This window comes from Brassica oleracea, chromosome C6, assembly GCF_000695525.1.
Source record: "Brassica oleracea var. oleracea cultivar TO1000 chromosome C6, BOL, whole genome shotgun sequence".
In the NCBI taxonomy this organism is placed as follows: Eukaryota; Viridiplantae; Streptophyta; class Magnoliopsida; order Brassicales; family Brassicaceae; genus Brassica; species Brassica oleracea.
Window position 1 is genome coordinate 25,192,595 of NC_027753.1, and position 15,546 is coordinate 25,208,140.

The following is a 15,546-nucleotide window of genomic DNA, read 5'->3' on the forward strand; positions in this document are numbered from 1 at the left end:
AATTAAACCAGAAACTTAATTTGGGAATATAAAATTATATTAATTTATACAGATTTTTAGTGTATAGTAATTTATAGATTATTAATTTAAAGAGGTTATACTATATATTTTGAGAAACATTATAACATTTTTTGTAGTCACGTGTCATGAGAATGAAATTCAGAATTCTTAGAAAAATAAGTTAGTCCATCTGAACATGTATTATACTTTTTATTAAACTAACTATCAAATTGATAAATAGTGTACACATGAATATTTTCACACTTTCCTTAAATAAAAACTACAGAATTATTTAATATATGACAATTAATGATTATGAATAATAATTATTTAATAACGATTCTTATATCTTACCTTTTTTAAGTTTATATTATTAAAAGATATTAAACAATCACATTAACCATATATTAAAAAATAAAAAAAATTATATGTTATATTTTGAATTTTAGAAACGACTATAAATTACTAAAAATGTTAAATGTTTCACACAAAAATTTTGTGATCAATTGTTTAAATTTTTTTGTAATAACAAGATACAAATGATCATAAAATCATATGAATATAAAGTCTCATTTAATAAACATTCATATTATATATTAATATAGTTTAAAACTAAACTATATAACATATTAAAATATATAAATATGTTAATTTCTAAATTTGTATTGAAAAAGTATTGAAACCTTAATATTTTAATTTTGAAATTTGCGTTGAAAAAGTCGCACATTAGGAATTTTTTGTTTATGATATGAGTACGAATTCTCAATAATAAATATTTATATTAAAATATGATATATATCTATGTCAACATCATTGAAATTTAGTTATATCATATAAAACAAATAAAATGATTGTTTTGATTTATTTACCAAAACATTATCGTAAATAAACGAGAGGTATTGTTTTGACTTATGTGCTTACTCTAATTTAATTATATACATGATACATGATACGTAAATGAGCAAAAATAAATAATAATATATTATTTTTATATATAACATTCATCCAAAAGCTTAACCTTTGAAGCTCCTTCAGACACACCATCTGTCAATCTCCCTCCAGCGCCGACCCATGATTCACTCAAAGACAATACAAAAAGCTGGTATGAGATGACTTTAGAAGAAGAAGGAACTATGGTTGAAGATGCAGGGATTCCACAAGATCCACCTCTGATCTCAAATAATCTTGAAAGTGTCGGCTTACCTCTTAACGAGAGAATTCTTGAAGAAGAAGACTGGTTAGATGATGGTAATGATTTTGGAGATGCAGATGGTAATGATTTTGGAGAGGAAGATATCGATTTGATGGATGAAGATGACCTACTTGGTGAAGATTTACAGACTGAGGAAGAGAAATGCTTGGGAACTGACGCTCCTGGAATCAAAAGCCCCATCACTGAGTTTTCAAAGAAGCTTGTGGGTTCTCGATTGGATATGGCGACTACCTCTGATGCTGATACAAAGAAAAAGAGTCTGAGAAAGGCGACTGGCTCTCCATCAAGTCGCGCTTCAACTTTTTCGGGGGAGAAGAAGAAGAGATCGACTTGGATCTCATAGCCGGGCTTGGATCTCCAAAGTCTTTTTGATCAGGCCATGGGCCAAATAATTCTAAAGCAGGCAAATTAGGCCCATCTCCTACAGATGATCAGAAGAAAGCCCGAGTGAAAACATCACCCAAAGACAACAATTTTAAAGTGGCCATCGGAAGGCCACCGAGAGCCCCGTGATGAATACTATAGCTTGGAACTGTCAAGGAGCTGGAGCTTCTTTGACAAAGGAACACCTTCAAGAACTTTAACACTATTTTTTACCTAGGTTTTTATTTTTATCGTAGACAAAAAACAATCGATCCTTTATGCAAGATGTTCAAGTTTCTTTTGGTTATGATCGAGTTTACACCGTCGATCCTTGTGGTCGTAACGGGGGATTAACACTTTTTTATATGGATGATCCAGTTGTTTCTATTTTGTATACGGATGAACACATGATTGATATTGAATCTACTCTTGAAGGGCACATTATATATATGACTTTTGTGTATGGTGATCCGGTTATTAAAAATCGTGATTTAGTTTGCGAGCGGCTAACACGAATGAGTTTAAACAGGAGCCACGCTTGGTTTATGATTGGTGACTTCAATGAAATTAAGGGTAATCATGAAAAGAGAGGGGGAAGGAGGAGACCGGAAAACTCTTTCCTCCCATTTCAAACCATGATGGAGAACTGCGGTATGCTCGCTTTCCCATATAAAGGAAACTCGTTCTCGCGTGTAGGAAATAGACGCTCGGGAAAGGTGAAATGCAAGCTAGACAGAGCAGTTGCAAACGCAGAGTGGCACTCGCTATTTCCAGCGTCAAATGTGGAATTTTTACGACTTTGGGGATCGGACCATAGACTGGTGCTAGCACGTATACAATCCATTTACAGAAGATCGAGGAGGAGTTTTAGATTTGATAAAATATGGGTGGGAAAACCCGGGTTCAAAGAGTCAATTGTTTCAGGTTGGGGTCCTTTCAGTGAAGCCCATGATATGGACTTTCACCATAAAGTGGCCTCTTGCCGACGAAACATAATATCCTGGAGAAAGAACAACCCGACCAATTCAGCGAAACTTATTGAAGAGCTTAAAAACAAGATTGATCTCGCTCAAGAGGATGATCATACTACTCTTAAATAGTTAGAAGATCTAAGGCGGCAACTTATCACCGCATTTCGGGAAGAGGACCTCTATTGGTAACAGAAAAGTAGAACAAAATGGCATCGAGCAGGAGACAGAAACACGAAGTTCCACCATGCGACCACTAAACAAAGACGAGCACGGAACCGGGTCACATGTATAAAGGACAAAGAGGGCAGGATGGTTGAGAGCGATCTTGGAATAGAAAAGGTGGCTGTTGACTATTTCCAAGAACTCTTCTCTACCTCTATACCCACAGATATGGATGCCTTTCTTCGCTATATAAAAAATAAAGTTTCAGCAACAACGAATGACGTTCTTACAGCTGAACCGTCGGAGCAGTAAATAAAGAAAGCTTTGTTTGATATTAATCCGGATAAAGCTCCAGGCCCAGATGGTATGACGAGTAGATTCTTCCTAAGATTTTTTGCATGTTATGCACAAAGATATCATCCGACTAGTGAAAGATTTTTTTATTGATGGGAGTTTTGACCCGAGGCTAAACCAAACCAACATTTGCTTGATCCCGGAGAAAGGAAAACCAAGAGAGATGACTGAGTTTAGACCTATTAGTCTTTGAAACGTCAGTTACAAGATCATCTCGAAACTTCTATCTAAACGGCTCAAGAGGCTTATGCCTAACCTGATTTCAGAGACCCAATATGCCTTTGTGGCACGTCGGCTGATCACAGATAATATCCTACTAGCGCAAGAGAATTTTCATGCTCTCCGGACAAACACCAGAGCTAGAGAAGACTTCATGGCTATCAAGACGGACATGAACAAAGCGTACGACAGAGTGGAATGAAATTTTATTCGGTCTTTAATGCTACGCTTAGGTTTTGCAGAAAAACTGGTTGATCTTTTGATGTTTTGCGTTACATTGGTTTCTTACCAGGTGATCATTAATGGAGAACCCAGGGGTAAGATTACCCCCACGAGAGGCTTGAGGCATGGTGATCCCGTATCCCCTTTCCTCTTCATATTGTGCACTGAAGCTCTGATCTCCCTCCTTAAAGGAGCGGAGGAAGAGAAGCGCAATTTGGGACTACGAGTTTCCCGAGCCAGCCCTAGGATATCACACCTTCTCTTTGCAGATGATAGCCTCTTCTTCTGCAAGGCAGAAGTAAGACAGTGCAAGGAAATTTTAGACATTTTGGACTCTTATGGGAAAGCTTCGGGACAAAGGCTAAATGCGGCTAAGTCATCCATTATTTTTGGAGATAAAGTTAATCACAACGTTAAAGAAAACATCAAAGGCGTTCTTGGGATACTTCTGAAGGAGGTATGGGAAAGTACCTAGGACTTCCATAACAAATATATGAATTTAAGATGAAAGTCTTCTCCTATGTACAAGATCGCCTCAACGGATGCGTCAATTCGTGGTCGGCTAGATTACTCTCGAAAGGGGGTAAAGAGGTTCAAATAAAATCAGTGGCGCAAGCTGTGCCGACATACAGTATGTCGTGCTACTTGCTTCCACAAGGCATAGTGGAAAAACTAAAAAGCGCAATATCAAATTTTTGGTTGAGCTCGAGTCAAAATAACCGAGTTTTACATTGGATCGCATGGGATAAAATTTGTGTCCCTCATGACCAGGGAGGACTCGGCTTTTTAGACTTACAAGATTTTAATGTTGCTTTGCTAGCGAAACAACTTTGGAGATTGATATAGTTCCCAAATTCCCTTCTCGCTCGAGTTTTGAGAGGACGATACTACAACAGATCAAGCCCTTTGGAAGATCGCAAGGGTTTACTCACCCTCCTACGGTTGGCGTAGTATTATGGCAGCAAAATCGCTCCTCACATCGGGCCTACGAAAGACTATCGGAGCGGGTCTCAACACCTGTGTTTGGACTGAGCCTTGGATCCCTGATATTGTCGCTTGACCTCCGAGACCGTCTGATCGCGTTACTTATAGACACCCAAAACTCATTGTTCATTCCTTTATTAGGCGTGATACAAGGGATTGGGATACTAATCTTTTACTAGAACATTTTCACCCCGAGGATATCCCGCTTATTCTCAAACTGCGACCGAGCAACACGTGGTCCATGGACGGATATGCATGGAACTTCACAAAATCGGGAGTTTACTCAGTAAAATCAGGATATAAACGGTTACAGGAGATCAAAGCGTGTGACGTTGAAGTTCAGGTTATACAACCCAGTATCACTGGTTTACAGAGCCATGTGTGGAGCATTCATGCTCTTGGGAAGATGAGACACTTTATGTGGCAAGCTTTGACAGGATGCATTGCGACGACAGAAAGACTTGCTTATAGACACCTGGGCACTGATAGGAGCTGTCCTAGATGCGGTGACCCTGAGGAAACCATTAACCATCTTCTTTTTTAATGTCTCCCCACCCTTCAGGTGTGGGCTTTATCGGACTATCCGTCTTTTCAGGGTTACTTCCCGAGTACCTTTGTTTATCAAAACATGAGCTTCCTCTTTTGGAAGAAGAAAAACGTGGCCTATATGGAACCACTTATTGAAACTTTCCCATGGATCTTATGGTACATTTGGAAGGCACGAAATGATAAAGTTTTTAATGGAAAAGAAGTATCACATGTGGATACCCTCCAGCTAGCTTCCATTGAAGCCGAATGTTGGAGGAAAGCCAACCTACTTGAGGACAGCGAGGAAGAGGAGATACAGACTGCTCTTTCGACTATCTCGACTCTCCCTGCAGACCCTCAACGCCCGACCTGTTAAATCGATGCGTCATGGATTGAGAATGACACGGTTAGTGGTCTAGGGTGGTTTTATAAGGATCAAATGGGAGTTGAGAGATTTGGACTACAAAGATGCCAGAAAAGCATATCACCTCTCTATGCTGAGATGGAAGGACTCATATGGGTGCTGAGATGGAAGGACTCATATGGGCAATGTCATGTTTGCAAGACCTACTTTGCACCATGATTCATATAAAGACGGATTGTTCCGACCTAGTGGACATGATTGGGAACCCCACCGACTGGCCGGCGTTTGCCTCTGAGCTAGTCTCATTCGAACGCCTAAAGGTGGGTTTCTCGGTTTTTAGCATTGACCGTATACCTAGGACCAGGAATTTGCGTGCAGATTCTCTCGCGAAGGAGGCAAAAAACATCGGAGTTCTCTTTTTCCATATAGATCAGACCCAGCCAGACATAGCGTCTCTTCAGAACGACTCAAGTCCGACTACCACTTGATCTTAAAAGATGGGCGTCGACAAAAAATAAAGAAATATATATATATATAACATTCATCCCGCGCAATTGTGCGGGTCTTAATCTAGTTACTAATTAAAAATGATTGGTTAGTTAACTTTTAAAAAACACATAACACATGTATAATTATATACACATATAATCACTGACATTGCACATCTTTCGTTTACCCTCAAATCTATACTATTAAAGCAGCATCCATCGTATGATTTTACCCTTAATTTTGTTAGATATTTACAATGGCATACCATTCATAAATTTTTGTTTAATATAATTAATTAATATTTCCTAAAATACTTTAACTCATTAAAAAAATATTCCCAAATAATGACTAATATAATAAATAGAATCGATTCAATACAATAAACAGAAAATCTCACACTTTCAAGTTTTTCACATATACACAAACACATTATATAGTTCTTTTTATATCCATTTAAAATAGTAATAATGATTTATATACATGGTATAATATAAATTTATAAGTTATAAAATAAAAGGTTTACAAAATCTAGTATCTAATTATAAATCAAATTTAGTAAGCAATTGTTCAGCAGAAGCTAATGGTCGTGGATTATGCATCTTTCTTGTCCGTGAGCCAAACCTAAAAAATGCATCTAACCTAAAATCCAATCACAATGGCACGTTCTCTCAAACCATCATCATCTTTTCCGTGAAGCAAACCTAGGATTCTAGGAACATAACCCCTTAACCCTAAGTCTCTTTTTCTATATCTTTCTTGCAAATCAAGATGATGCAGAAGCAACGGTTCTTGGTCGCCTCTCTCGCTATTATCGTCACTTTCGTTCAAGCTAAAACCGAAAAAACAAGAAGGTAACTACATTTACAGCCTAAATCCAATGGGAGAAAAACATGTGTACGTTTTATTAAACAATTAATCCAATCGAGAAATTAATAAAAATTAATGTGGAGTTGGCCTAATGACTAAAACTCTTAAATTAATGTGTAAAGGATTATAGGTCTGAATACTGAAATCCCGTTGGGAGAGTTCTAGGAGATGTACGGTTCTTTGGCCCATAATCTCCTAATCATTGAAAAGAGTTAATAAAATTTGTTTGGCAGTCTCTGCGGGAATATGATGTTCACGGGCTTAAACTCGCCGTCCAAACTCAAAAGCTAGAAGACTAGCGGAGGCGATCCATGCGATGGTTCTTGGGAAGCTGTCAAATGCAAAGGCTCTTCCATCACAGAATTGTATATATATTCGTTCCCCCAAAGAGCCTTAATTTCAGAAACTTACTTGCGTCACAAGTCATCTTCTGTTTACCCTCTTCTTTTCTTGATCCACAGACAGTTGTCAGGGTATGAGCTAAGTGGATCGTTGGGTTATCTACTAAGCAACCTCAAATCTCTCACAACTTTGTGAGAATCCCTATTTAATAATCATTTTTATTTATTAATTAAAACTAAATTCAGAAAATAACAGTTTTGGTTATTGGTTCTGGTGATAGTATAGTGATCTCAGCAAAAATAATTTCAAAGGAAATATACCTTATCAACACCCACCCAACATTGCCAATCTGTAAGTTCATACATTTGTTTTCATAGATTGCTTGGTATCCAAGACACGAATAGTAACCTGGACATTGATACTGAGAACGAACTCGATGGAAACGTATCATAGTCTCTATCTCAAATGAAACATCTCCAAAGCATGTTAGTGAAACAAAAGAAAAATGGCAAATATCTATGTTCTTAATTAGGGTTTATTAGACATAACTTTTATGTGAAGTGCAGTAATCTTGGACAGAACAAGCTTGATGGAGAACTTTCAGATATGTTTCAGAAACTGTCCAAACTTGAAACTTTGTAGGTACAATTCCTTTAGTTATATTTTCCAACACAAAATGTTTACGTAAATCATCAAAGTTGAGTCCTTATACACTCCCAAATATAAATTTAATAAACTCTCTCGAAGATTACCTCAGAGTTTCGCTAATCCCACAAGCCTCAAGAAAATGTAAGCATGAGAAACAAATCTTAGTTTAGGGTTTTTTATTTTATTTCTCAAACGCTAAGTTGGTTGTGTTTATTTTTTACCGTGTTATTATACAAGACATGTGCAGAAGAATCGATTCACTGGCGACATAAACGTTCTAAGGAATCTTGCCATTGATGACTTGTAAGCATACAAAACCCATATTAGTCTTCCATAAAACTACCAAAACTTAAAGACAGTCACGGTCTTCTCACGTGTCACACAAGGAACGCCGAAGACAATCAGTTTGAAGGATGGGTGGGTACCTAATGAACTTAAGGAAATAGACAGCTTACTGTAAGTTAAATGGGGTTGCGTGTTACACAAGAAACACTTAAAACATGGAAACAAAACATATCTCTGTTTCACTCTGTTTTGTAATTGATTCTGTTAAAAGGACTGGAGGCAACGACTGGTCAACAGAAACTTCTCCTCCACCACCACCGGGTGTTAAATACCGTCGTAAATCCGGTGGATCTAAAGGAAGAGGAGGCATGAGTGTTGTGAAGGGAGTGATAATATTTATAGCAAGCTTAATTGTTCTTGTATTAATACTTGCACGAAGCATGTTCACCGTCTCTGATGCATCAGAACATAAAATCTTCTAACATTTTGCTAGACGCAGATCTCAACCCTCGTCTCTCAGATTACGGTCTCTCCCAATTCTATCTCGTGCGGCTTTATATTAATCCTCTTTATTTTATAAAAATGTGGATTGCTAGCTAATATTGTTTATGGTGTATGGTGTGACAGAAGACGAGTCAAAACCTTGGAGAAGGATACAATGCTCCAGAAGCTAAGAACCCTTCTGAGTCCACACCAAAGAGTGACGTCTACAGCTTCGGCGTTGCTATTTTATTGTATAGAGTTGTCTAGGGCTACTACTTTGTTATATAGAGTGGTCTACGGCTACAACTTTGTTATATAGTGTAGTCTAGAGTTAATACTTTGTTATATAGTGTAGTCTAGAGTTACTACTTTGTTTCAGCATATGATAGTATTCATATATTTAACAGAGAGAAGCCAAGGCCGGAGAGATCATTAGTGCGGTGGGCAACACCGCAGCTTCACGACATAGATGCGTTGTCGAACATAGCAGATCCAGCTTTGCATGGACTTTACCCACCAAAGTCATTGTCAAGACTCGCCGACATTATTGCATTATGTGTACAAGTAGAACCGGAGTTCCGACCACCAATGTCGGAAGCTGTGGAAGCGTTTGTAAGGATGGTTCAACGGTCAAGCATTAAACTTAAAATGATCTTTCAAGAGTTGAAATGAAAAAGTAGCCGAAAACAAAGAAGAAAGAGACATTATAAGAAATAATTATTTGTTAAAATATTTTTGTTTATTTTTTCCTGCTTTAACTTTTGTTTTGTAAATATGTAACTTGTGTAGTGTTGCACTTAGTTTTTTTTTCAATGTAAACAATTTTTTTAGGAAGCTGTAGATGTTGTTGATGAGTTAGGAAACGCAGCTTTACGATACTCAGCAAGTGCCCATAATGGGAATGTGTTTCTGTAGGTAGCATAGTACATCATGCAATTCTTCATGAACACTCCTACTATTTCCTGCAAATGCGATGACCATAAACATTATTCCAAATCCAAATGTTGTAAGGAATCATTTGAATCCCATAGAATCATGTTAGTCTAACCTGTTGAGGGAAATCTCCATCTTCCATTTGCGAATTGATGATAAGCTTTCCGGCGCGGTGAAGAGGAACTGGATCTCTCTCAGTCTGGAATAAGCAGAGGAATTGTTCGTTGTCACTTATGGAAATGACAAACAAAAAAAGGTGTAAATGCAAAAAGTGTAAATATTTTGAACCTGTCCAGCGTGAATCAGACCCAGCATGGCCCAAGCCGTTTGCACAAGGTTGGATTGATTCCCTTCTGATGGTATGTATCTCTAAATACACAAAATGCTAAAAAAGATCAACACTTGTTCGATAACTTCATGCTTGTACCAAGTACTTAAATCCGCATAAATACCTGTTCAGGGCATGACAGATAGCTTTCGCCCCAACCTCCATCATCTTTCTGTGTCCTGAGTAGGAACTCAACACCTTTACGCATAGCCAGACTATTTTCATATGTTTTACCAGCGGCTGCTAGGCCGTCAAGAGCAAACCATGTGGCGTAAATGAAACAAATACCCCAATTCCCATACCTATAAACCATACCCCAACAATTCTGTTAGGGTTCTCTTGAACCATACTTCATTACCATGTACGAATTGTGTTCTAAGTAACATTACCATGAACCATCTGGTGTTTGTTCGTTTTCTATGAATTGTACCGCTTTCTCGATGAACCTGCTTATCTCTTTTGTCCTGTGACCTGGATAGAGTTGCTGGAACAGAACCAAAGCTTGTATAACAGATGATGTGCACTCCACATACTCACGCTCGGCCACGAGATTAGCAAGAAATTCCGTGGGATTGAGAAACTACAAACACCATTTACAAAGGTTAAACATCATAGATTCTCATCTTACAAACTTCCAAATTCGCTACAAACATGTGCTGATATCCTAATGTGTTTCAAGTCCTTACTTCGATCCATTCATATGCACGGACAGGCTCCCATGCAGTCACACCTCCTTTCTTACTCTACATTTAAATGCATTCTTAGCTGCAAATCTTAACAATAGCGAATAATCGGGACATAAGTCTTACAGATATAAACTTACCTGAAAAGATAGCAAGAGATTAACAGAATCATATATCTGTTCGGGATCTAGTTGCTGGCCAACAACCTCAGATGGCATGGTGGAGAGCAGCAGGCAGCACTACAAAACCAAAGAAGTACTTTCAGGCATAACTCTCTTGGAAGCTCCAGCAAACTTGTTATACATCAGTGACTGGTTTGATTACCTTTAAAGCTTCAGCCGTACAATCTGAAACTTGCCACCCATGATCTCGATCAGATAAAGTCCATGCTCCTTTGGAAATGTGGCGGTACATGCTCTTAAAGTCACCAGACGGGTTTTCTCTAACCTGCAAAAGTTCTTTGTTTTAGGAAACACACATTCAACACCTTTTTAGAGAAATTCAAGGTAAAGTACTATAACTAAAAGGATATCAAACCTGAGATAACTTAATATAATCATGTCCTTTCGTGAGAACATTGCTAGTTTCATCAAGGAGATCACTAGCAAGTATAGCTTGAACCGCAAACCCTGTATCCCATAGTTGACTTCCAAAGCTCTGCAAAAGTCAGTAAATTTAAAGAAGTTTCCGTCGCTAGAGAGAATATACCAAAAGAATCTGATTTTGACTCCTTTAGTCACCTGCATTTTCATTCCATCTTCAGCGACCCACATGTAATCCGGAATTCTAGCAAGATGCTTCTTGAAGTAGTCCCCATCAGGGTTATCAATCCAACATGCAAGCATGCACAATACCTACAGAGTAAAAAAATTCAACTTCAAATCCATTCATATACGTTCTTAAGAGAGTGATGTGTCGTAATTTTATAAAGGGTCATTCAACATTTTACCTTCTCAACACATCCGATGGTGATATAATGGCTATTCTCATCTTCGTAATGTATGTGTTTCATTGCCAGCCGACAAGCTTTTTCCCTCACGAGCTTGTTTAACGGCCAACGGGTAAGGAACGGCTCCACAAAGACGTAAAGAGCGTCCCAAACCAAGTCTTGAACCAAAGGATGGGGAAAATACATGTCCTCCTACGGGAAGAAAGAACAAATGTTAATGCTACAGTAACACATAAATTCAAGATTAAAAAAATATGGGCAAACATACCTTCGCGTATAGGCGCCTGGTTTTGTTCCAGTTGATAGCTTCATAAGGTTGCAAAAGGAGTTCATCACGCAGTTGCAGAATAAGAGGTGTTATTGGAGCAACGAACCTCTTTCCATATAGATACGACATTGGCATGTAAACCATCCGGCAATAGCACAATGTTTTCGCTGTATTATATTTTGCGTCAACACAAACATCAAAATAGAAATTCTAATGGAAAGAAGGATTTAAAGCTGAGTCAATTAGTATAACAAACCTAAGTGTATTGGAAGAAACGAAGGTAGCAACCAAATCTCAGGAGGCATCGGATTGGTTCCAGACCAATCATAAATTCCAAGTATCTACATATACCAAAAAAAAAAAAATCAAAACCCAGATTGTAACATCTCTCAGGCATATATATACATATGGTCTGCAAGATTGGTTTACCGATAGCCATATCTTTCCCCAAGAAGGGATATAAGTGACACCACCACGGTCAAGAATCCATTGCCTTGCCCGTTTACACGCGTCATCTCTTCCTCCATTGGGACCTTCTCCAAGAATACGCAAGCAAATGTAATTCAGCGCGGTGCAGAACATAATGCTCTTGCTCTCAATGTGTAATCCCCATCCACCATCTTCGTTCTGAGAACAAAAGGAGCAAAAGCATTAGCTCCTGCGGAAGATGATCACTAAATCCACAGCTCATGCTTAGTGAAAGTAACCTGATGACAATAGACATGACGAAGCATCTCCTTGCGATGTTCCTCATCGAATACCTTCTCCAGGTGTCCTGTGATATACAAACAGAACACCTGCAGGGAAAATTTCTCCATTTCAATCGATTTTATCCAATAGAAACCGAAGGAGGAATGGAGAAGAAACATACCAACGGAGGAAGGAAGAAGAGAGGCCCGGTGATTTCTCCCGGCCAGTGACCGTCGGAGGCTTGCAAAGCAGAGAAGAAGGAAACTCCTCTCCGTACCGCATTAGTCGCTTTCTCGTGAGTTATGGCTTCGTCGCCGTCGATCTTCACCGGCGGGATCACTTGCTCGAATCTCGCCTCTTTCAAAAACTGTGCGTTCAATCAACTCAAACACGGTATCAGTAATGGCAACTTGGCCCATTATCTTTTAGGGCCTAAACACGGTATAAGTAATAGCTTATGGCCCGTTGTCTTTTGGGGCCCAAATGTAAAAAGCTTCATCTCATAACTATATTGCCACTGGCTTTTTTCCTTTCATTTGACCAAAGCTATTAATAAGGGAATTTTCCAATAATATCTCAAAAACAAATAATAAGAAGGAAAAAGGTAAGAAATAAAAATAAAGAATATCTTAAATAAAAACCCAATAGATATCTTCTACAGGACTTTTGAGTATTTGCCAAAATGTGATTAGTTTCAAAAAAAAAAAATTTAATAGCAACTTATTAAAAATAAATTTAAATAATAACATTTTAAGTTTTAGAGACTTATTTTTAGATACTACATTGAAGATGTTCTGAATTCTCCTCTTCAGACTTGACTAAAAAGTAAAGGTTTAAGAAAATAATTGGTAACAGAACAACAACACATTTGGTTATATATTGTACATCTTTTTTTTTTTTTTTTTTTTTTTTTATAACTCTGGTATCTGGGCAGGCACATTCCCAACTATCCTCCCGTAGAGGGTCCAGCACCCCAACGGAAGGGATGTTAAATCCGTTGTGGCCGGAGCTCGAAGTCGTGATGGCGGGCACCTCAGCCAAGGTTCCTTTACCACCAGACCACGAGGCCCGGTTATATATTGTACATCTTTATATAAGTATGATACTACGATGCATCTGGGGACTTTGAAAATAATTCTAGTGAACCAAAAAAAAATCCATACTCTCCATGATCATGTGGTGGTGGCTCAAACCCAAAAAGAAAAAAAGATCGTGTGGTTTGTAATTTAACTGTTTACGTGTATATAAATTATGAACGTAGTATAGTTATATATATGTGTGATAAATCTATTCAAAATATAAAATGGACAAAGGTGAGTAAGTGACTGCGACAAAAAGGTAGGTAAAAATATTATATAGATAGTCACTATGTATTGCAACCTATTAAGATTTCGAGGTACCTTTTGTCATGGTAAACATATAGTTATATATAATTTTTTTTTTAAAAAAAATATCAATACAATTAAATTACGAACATGCCCAATTGATAAAATGTTATGTCCAACATATATTCTTTTTATTTAAGGGTTAGTTATTATTCTCTTCATATATCCATATCCAATTTTATTTATAATTTTCATTTGATTCCCCTAATTTTAGGATCTACTTGAGTCAAAGTCTACGGTTTCATACAACAATCAATATAAATAATCATATTAAACATGTTTGACAACAATATAATTGACATCATTTTTTTCACCCTATAACCTAACCTCAATTCTATTCCTAACACCTACACCTTTTATAAGTAAAATTAATTCAAAAGTTTTAATAGGTTTAGATAGATACAAACAAGTTGATATATATTAAATAGGTTGATTTATTTTATTGTCAATTATATTTGATATATATACTCTGAAAGATTAAATGGACTAATTTAGATACTTAATCATTTTAAGAATATTTTAATATATTAGGACTGTTTTAATACTAATAATTTTTAAAAATATTATACACAAATATATAAAAAATTTTAACATATAAAAAATGTTACATATTTACAGAAAAATAAATAAATTATAAAGTAACATTATACCTGCGGGTGAAGATCTATAATAAATAAATATGATTATAAAAATGGCATACAAACATATGATTATAAGGAACATAGAGTATGTCGAGTCAACTTTTTAGTTGCTACTATTTTATAAAATATTTTTTGATTAAAATTTATACACAAATATGATTACAAATAATAACATAAATATGATGAAAAAAAAATATATATATATAAAAATAAAATTTCTAAGAAAAAAATGAAAACAAAAAGTATACCTCAGAATCTAGTACTCTATTAAAACAGAAACATGACCTATTGATATAGATATGGTCTAACTATTTTAATAGAATATATTAAAACTTCTTATTAATTATTTAAGAGAAATATTATAAAAAAATACAAATATGACTAAAAACATAAATATAAAAATTAAAACTTTTAAAAAATGTAAAACGAAAAATATACATGCCTTTTTAAGTACGGTTCAGAATCTAGTATAGTTATAAAGTTGAGAAAAAAGTATAAACTTACTTGCATTCGCCAGAAGAGATCACTGCAGCCTTTAACACGATAACGGTTGACCAAGAAACTCCGGCGAGCTTCTTCCACGGCGGCTCGTTCCTCCGGTGTGCCAGCTTTGGGATCAAACTCCCATGTTTGACGTCCAACAAAGTTGTTGGTGCTGGACAAGTAAGGGTCTTCCCCATTTCCCTCTCCTATTTTTAACTTCCACATAACGACGATGATCCTATGTATACGTACTCACTGAGGTCGGAATTTCATATCAATCGTACGATGCTTTGTTCCAAAAAAAATCGTATGATATAGGGTACGTACTGCGTAGTGTCTATATAAATATATATATACACACTTTTTACAACCATGTATATATAGCACTATGTCTATTTACATGCATATATATATATGTTTTGTGTATATGAATGTGAAGAACATGCACATATATATCTGTAGATAATCTGATTTATTATCTTTGTACTGGAAGAGCCCTCGTGTATATAATATGAAATAGAGAGGATGAGAGAGATTACTTGTGATGAGTCGATATTTGTCTTTACGTCTTTACGATCGATTATTAGATTGGAGTTTGGACGAGGTACGTGTACGTGTACATGTACGTACACTACAAGAAAACATCAAGGATTCTGAGAGAAAAAATAGTCGGAGTTCCGCCGGAATTCCAA

The 15,546-nt window shown here is 36.7% G+C and overlaps 1 protein-coding gene and 1 pseudogene across 1 annotated transcript; one reads left to right on the forward strand and one right to left on the reverse strand.

The window, feature by feature from the left end:
- The first annotated feature begins 6,637 nt into the window (after positions 1-6,637).
- On the forward strand, positions 6,638-9,251 carry LOC106297828 (annotated as a pseudogene).
- On the reverse strand, positions 9,215-15,079 carry LOC106300809 (amyrin synthase LUP2-like). Its single transcript, XM_013737042.1, has 17 exons — positions 14,876-15,079; positions 12,527-12,712; positions 12,363-12,452; positions 12,085-12,282; positions 11,912-11,996; positions 11,656-11,822; positions 11,388-11,579; positions 11,179-11,292; positions 10,976-11,095; positions 10,763-10,885; positions 10,579-10,677; positions 10,442-10,498; positions 10,145-10,335; positions 9,880-10,057; positions 9,716-9,796; positions 9,543-9,626; positions 9,215-9,456 (listed from the first exon to the last, which is right to left on the reverse strand). The coding sequence occupies exons 1-17, from the start codon at positions 15,077-15,079 to the stop codon at positions 9,322-9,324; spliced, it is 2,304 nt and encodes a 767-aa protein (XP_013592496.1). The 3' UTR covers positions 9,215-9,321.
- Positions 15,080-15,546: the final 467 nt, after the last annotated feature.

Coding starts and splice junctions, on each gene's coding strand:
- LOC106300809 (XM_013737042.1), bottom strand. CDS start 15,079: ATGTGGAAGTTAAAAATAGGAGAGGGAAATGGGGAAGACCCTTACTTG. Junction 12,453..12,526: donor TCTTCTTCCTTCCTCCGTTG/GTATGTTTCTTC, acceptor TTTTCCCTGCAG/GTGTTCTGTTTGTATATCAC. Junction 11,293..11,387: donor CCATCGGATGTGTTGAGAAG/GTAAAATGTTGA, acceptor TTTACTCTGTAG/GTATTGTGCATGCTTGCATG.